This window comes from Carya illinoinensis, chromosome 15, assembly GCF_018687715.1.
Source record: "Carya illinoinensis cultivar Pawnee chromosome 15, C.illinoinensisPawnee_v1, whole genome shotgun sequence".
Taxonomy (NCBI): Eukaryota; Viridiplantae; Streptophyta; class Magnoliopsida; order Fagales; family Juglandaceae; genus Carya; species Carya illinoinensis.
In genome coordinates, this window is record NC_056766.1 from 15726787 (window position 1) to 15733145 (window position 6359).

The 6359-nt window shown below is 36.1% G+C and overlaps 1 protein-coding gene across 1 annotated transcript; it reads left to right on the forward strand.

Moving 5' to 3' along the window:
* Positions 1–2134: 2134 nt before the first annotated feature.
* Positions 2135–5676, forward strand: LOC122297770 (cytochrome P450 734A1-like). Its single transcript, XM_043107962.1, has 4 exons — positions 2135–2688; positions 3505–3749; positions 4213–4576; positions 5028–5676. Exons 1-4 carry the CDS (start codon positions 2203–2205, stop codon positions 5445–5447), a joined length of 1515 nt encoding a protein of 504 aa, XP_042963896.1. The 5' UTR covers positions 2135–2202; the 3' UTR covers positions 5448–5676.
* Positions 5677–6359: the final 683 nt, after the last annotated feature.

Sequence of the window (6359 nt, forward strand, 5' to 3'; positions counted from 1 at the left end):
TTCTGGTTTATTTCTATCTCAGCAATGTTATATTTTTGACCACTTACATCGCACCAATATGCATCAGTCCAAACCCGTGTAAACCCCTATGGCTTCCTCCACTAAACTTACTTCTATTGATGGTCCTTCATTTGAAGATCCACAACTTTATCGAAGTGTCGTTGGAAGCCTTCAATATCTCTCTTTCACTAGACCAGACCTCTCATTTGCTGTTAACAAAGTATGTCAATATATGCACTCTCCTCGTCTTACTCACTGGCAAGCCGTAAAAGGCATTCTTCGCTATCTTCGCCTCACTTCCTCTTTTGGTCTATATCTCTCTCCAGCCTCTTCCTTTAAAATAACAGCCTTCTCGGATGCGGATTGGACTGGTTGCCCAGATGATCAAAAATTTACAGGTGGTTTTTGCATCTATCTTGGTTCTCATTTGATTTCTTGGGGTTCAAAGAAACAACCCACTGTTGCAAGGTTTTCAACTGAGGTTGAATATAAGTCCGTGGCAAATACCACTTGTGAAATTCTGTGGATACAATCATTGTTAATAGAATTAGGAATTGTTATTTCTGATATTCCCACATTATTTTGTGATAATCTCGGTGCTACTTACTTATCTATTAATCCAGTCATGCACTCACTTATTAAACATGTTGCTTTGGATTACCACTTTGTACGTGATCGCATTGCTGCCAAATCACTTACTATAAAGTTTCTTCAAAGTAAAGATCAAATTGCGGATATCCTTACAAAACCGCTCTCCTCAGCTCGCTTTTCTCTTCTCCGATCAAGTCTCACCATCATGGCTGTTCCGCTTGAATCGTGGGGGGATGTTAGCACACCAGAATACTCTGCACCACAACACTCATCTCCACAATAGAATGCTCAACAGAATGGCACACAACAGTCATGCAAAACCCATGTGATGCCACCTCAGAATACTAGATGAATATTTACGGAAACTTCTAGAAACTTCTTGTAAAATCATTTGGTAACTGATTTCCTCTCTATAAATATTGTATAGCATAGTGTGCTAAGGATATAGAGAAAAATACACTCTGTAATACATACTCTGAAATGGTTTACGCCCTTTGAGGCATTTCTTCAAATGTCTTCTCTTCATAGGGTTATTCCATTTCTCAGCACGATCCCTAAAGGACCACATCTTGGCATGGAAAAAGGATGGGAAGGAAGAAGAGATGCTATAGATAGCACCAAAAGCAGGATGATGGAAAATAAATTTTGATGCGGTGCTAAAAGCAGATCATGCCAATGCTATTGCAATTGGTAGAGACCAGAGGTATTCTCCATGAAGCATGGGTGGAGAAAGTTGACACCAGATTCCCTTATGAAGCAGAATTTAAAGCTGCTGAAGTGGCCTGCAAATTAGCTAACCATGCTGGCTTTCAAATGATCACCATTAAAGGAGATGCTATGGACATAATTACAGCCATAATAGATAACCAGAGCAGGCAGAAAAGGCTTTAAAAGATTGTATAAACTACATCAGAACTGAACTAAGGAGGAACAAGGATTGGGGGATTGCATGGACTCAGATTGTGTCAAGTGTATGAAACAAAAGCTTTAAGTATATATTTTGGAATTTAGATTTTGACATGCACTCACATACTAAAGATCTAAATTCCTAAGTATAATAAAGAAAAGAAATGCTGTCGTGGAGTATATAAATATTATATAATATTTTTAAAAAAATAAGTAAATATAAGATTTATATAAAAAATAATAATAAATCTTTTTTTTTTTTTTTTTTTATCGAAACGATCGTGTGATGCTTGCATAATTTACGACTGATTATCTTTACTAAATGAAATAAGGGTTCTGCAGCTAATGCTATATCAACATCCCAGAGAACAACACTGTAACCCAATTGTAAAAACTCTTCACAAAATTCGAAATTTCAGTCCCAGACAGCATATGCTTTTACTTCGTTGTCTTAGCAACAGGATCAATTTCCTTTGCATTGCAGGAAATTTTCGAAGTCTGCTATTTTTTCTTAAAAGTTCTTGCTATAAAATGTTGATAAGTCCAATCATGGCCAGCCTTAATGGTTAGTATATCATGATGTGCACACGACGTCATTGGCTGTGAAAAAATAAAAATTAAACATATTATACAATATATATATATATTTCAACGCCCTCTGGGCTCTGAAGTTCCACTCTCTCTCTCTCTCTCTCACAGTTCACCATGAATATTGTCCTCTTTCTTCTGGTAATTTTCCTGCTCTTCCTCTTGAAGTTCGTGTACTCGTTCGTATGGGTCCCACGGAGAATCGAGAACCACTTCCGAAAGCAAGGAGTTCGGGGTCCCGGCTACCGTTTGATCACCGGTAACTCAGCCGAAATCCGGCGAATCTACGCCGATGCTCAATCGAAGCCAATGATCACCTTCGACCACGACATCCTCCACCGCGCTGCTCCTTTCTACTTCAGGTGGTCGGGGATGTACGGGAAGACCTTCCTGTACTGGTTTGGGTCGAATCCGAGGCTGGCAATATCCGACCCGGACATGATCAAAGAAGTCCTTATGAACACAACCGGGTCATTCGAAAAGATCCGGCAGAATCCCTTGGCTAATGTTCTCTTCGGTCAGGGACTTGTTGGGCTTTCGGGCGAGAAATGGGCCATCCATAGACGGATCACAAACCAAGCCTTCAATATGGAGCGAGTCAAGGTGACCCACATTCTCTCTCTTAAGACATTTGTATACGGCATGTCGTTTATACTTTTAGAAAACAATTAATTTATCAGTTTAATTTTAAACTGAATTTAACGATTAAATATCAAATTCTCAAATAATTAAACTCATTTTAACTTAATTTCAATTAAAATTTTGTTATACGTGAAATTCACAATCTTTTTCAATTCAACATTTTTTTACACACAGGACTCATAATCATTTTTAACTTTTTATAAATATATTTAAATTCATATTAACATTTAAATATATCTAAACTTATTTTAAATGGATCTCATAAAACTTACTCGATCATTTCAATTTATTACTATTTATAAATAGTTCAATTCTTTTTAACCCAGCTTAACATCCAAACGGATATTATAATTAATTTACAAGTCTATTGGAGTTTGTAGAAAAGAAATGTTTAATTCATAAAAGATACCATAACATTAAACTCACCAACTTATTTAATGTAATAAGTTAGATTGTAAAATTTATTTTATTATAAAAAAATATCATATCAAATCAAGTCACGTCAATTTATAAATTTATTTTTATGAAAAATGTATGAAACTTTTTTTTTTGTTTTTATTTTTTTATTTTTTGGTAGAATTGAAGTGGCATGAATTAATAATAGTTGTATAAGAACTGCTAAGTATATTGTTATCCAATTGTTTTACAAGGCAGTCGCTTGGACATGTTACCAAACTTTCCTCATGTGAAAGCTTTTGTCTAATGTCTGGACATATTATTATGGTTTAAAGTGGGAAAGATCTTGATATTTATAACTTTCTGAAATGAATTTTGCAGTGTTGGGTACCAGAAATCGTGGCTAGTACTATAAAGATGATCGATAAGTGGGAGGAAAACAGAGGAGGGAGAGACGAGTTTGAAATGGATGTTCATAAAGAGCTTCATGAACTCTCAGCAGAGATAATATCAAGAACAGCTTTCGGAAGCAGTTTTGAAGAAGGAAGGCGCATTTTCAATTTACAAGAGCAGCAAATGCATCTTTTCTCCAAGGCTGTCAGAAGTATATATATTCCCGGATTCAGGTGACCTCTATGTTCCAACTTCTAAAGTTCAATTCAACTCCAAATTTATACCTTTGGTGTATTTAGATTGTCTTGGACTCTAAATCCAAAACTTGCCCACTTAAATAAATACAAGACAGAATCCTGAGACTTGAGAAGAAATATGAAAAACTTATATGAGACTATGAAACCCATGATTAAAGATGTTTAGTTTTGCTTGCTGTCAGTAATTGATGTCTTTTTTAGAGACATAGTGTATTTGTCAGTTTCATTAATTCACTCATTGCTCATGTCATTGTGGTAAGAACAATATCAAGGGAGTTTCAATATTTCATAGTACATTAATTGGGTTACATCTGTGAACCATTTTTGTATTGACTAGAAAAAGGGTTAAGCAAATGAGTTTTTTTAGAGGCTTTAGTCTTCTTTATACAGGTTCAATGATAACTTTTAATTGATTCTTTGGCTTCTTGTAAACGCATAGGTGGTTGCCTACTAAGATGAACAAAGAAAGGTGGAGACTAGAGAAGGAAACTCGAGACTCTATAAGGATGCTGATTGAGACCAACGAGAAAGCAAGAGAAGATTCAAGAAATCTCCTTGGTCTGTTAATGTCTTCTTATAAGAATCAGGATGGCAAAGAGGAAATACTGGGAGTGGAGGAGATCATAGATGAATGCAAGACCTTCTACTTTGCAGGAAAAGAAACAACTGCTAACCTTCTAACTTGGGCACTTCTTCTTTTAGCCCTGCATCAGGATTGGCAAACCAGGGCACGGGAAGAAGTGGATCGCATCTTCCATGAAAACGAGCTTCTAGTTGCAGAGAAATTAAACGACCTCAAGATTGTAAGTTTGCATTCTTAATAACATGTCAACTTTTATAACATTTTTCGGAAGAGTTGCTATCTTTTTATGGAATTCAATTAGATATGTGTCAGAATCAGGGAAAATCAAAGGGGATGGTGAGTTTTTTTCTTTTTAAATAGTATTTGAAGTGAACTGATGTGTGAATTATTAATAAGAAATGTAATCAAATTGCCATTTTTCTTTCTGTGGAGCCTTGCACATTGGTTCTGGTTCACACAGAATTTCAGCCTCAAATAGGATAGATAAAGAAAGGGGAGTACAGAAAAAGTAAGTAATGTCAATAATAGCATGCATGACTAGTTACCCAATATAATAATTGACTATTTTTTTTTTTTTTAAAACAAAATTGACAATCTAATTTCAGATATCATTTCATGAAGCATTTCTTACCCATTCATATACATTTCACTGCCTGCCATTTTCCTAACAGATAAGCATGATAATCAATGAAACACTTCGACTCTACCCTCCAGCTGTGATGTTGATGAGACAGGCATGTAAGAAGGTTAAGATCGGGGACATCGACATTCCTGCTGACACACAGCTCTTTTGTGCCTTGACTGCTGTCCATCATGACACTGAGATCTGGGGTGAAGATGCTAATAAGTTCAACCCATATAGATTTATGGAGCCTCGAAAGCATTTAGCATGTTTCGTCCCGTTTGGGTTGGGTCCCAGAATCTGCGTTGGTCAAAACTTAGCCATAGTTGAGGTGAAAATCGTCCTAGCCATGATCATTCGACATTTCTCCTTTGTGGTATCTCCAACCTATGTTCATGCTCCAATGTTGTTTGTAAGCTTGCAGCCTCAACATGGTGCGCAAATAAGGTTTAGGAGGCTTTCTACTTGAACATTTGTAAGTTGTAACCTTCGTTTATTTTAGTTTGTCTCGAGTTTTTTGAACAAGTTTGTAGAAATGTTTTATTCTACCATCCTATCAGCAGAAGAAGCCACATAGCAAGCGAGATTTACATATGATTTGGTGGTCAATTCAGTATACAAATTGTAACATTTTGTTGTGTTTGAAAAGCCACATTCTCTCTTTAAAACATGTTCTCTATTAAACTCTCTTCTTTCCACTGAATGTCATCCATTGCATTAGAAAAAGTAATACAAGACTCAAAATTTGAGTCTCCTATTTATACATTTTATATTTCACTAAGGTACTATATACAAAAGAATAAAACTAAACATACACTACACGTGTAAAGAATGTAAATTAGTAATATTACAATCTAATACTCCCCCTCAAGATGGACTATATATATTTAATAGTCCCATCTTGCCAATGAGATGGTTAAATTGATTCAAGCTATGTGAATAGCAACTTGTGAATCACAGTACATTAAAGCTGGCTGTGAGCGTGAAATCCCAAAATCTGCTAACAAATTTTTCAGCCAAAGTATTTCACAAACCCCAGCTGTCATTGCCCTATATTCTGACTCAGCCGAAGATCTGGAAATTGTTTGTTGCTTCTTTGACATCCAACTGACCAAATTATCCCCCAAAAATACAGTGTAACCAGTGACAGATTTCCTAGTATCTGGGCATGCTGCCTAATCTGAATCTGTGTACACTTCGAGCTGGAAATCAGTAGAAGCAGATGAGAAAAATAATCCTAAGCCAACTGTGGCTTTGACATATTGAACCACCCTGTTTGCTACTGCCATATGTGGTACCCAAGGCCTATGCATGAACTAGCTTAATCTTTGCACTGAAAAAGCAATATCGGGTCTTGTAATGGTTAGGTAAATCAACCTAC

Excerpts from the sequence above, each read along its gene's own strand:
- LOC122297770 (XM_043107962.1), top strand. The coding sequence starts at position 2,203 with ATGAATATTGTCCTCTTTCTTCTGGTAATTTTCCTGCTCTTCCTCTTG. Across the intron at positions 2,689-3,504 it reads TCAATATGGAGCGAGTCAAG|TGTTGGGTACCAGAAATCGT; the intron begins GTGACCCACATT and ends TGAATTTTGCAG. Across the intron at positions 4,577-5,027 it reads AATTAAACGACCTCAAGATT|ATAAGCATGATAATCAATGA; the intron begins GTAAGTTTGCAT and ends TTTTCCTAACAG.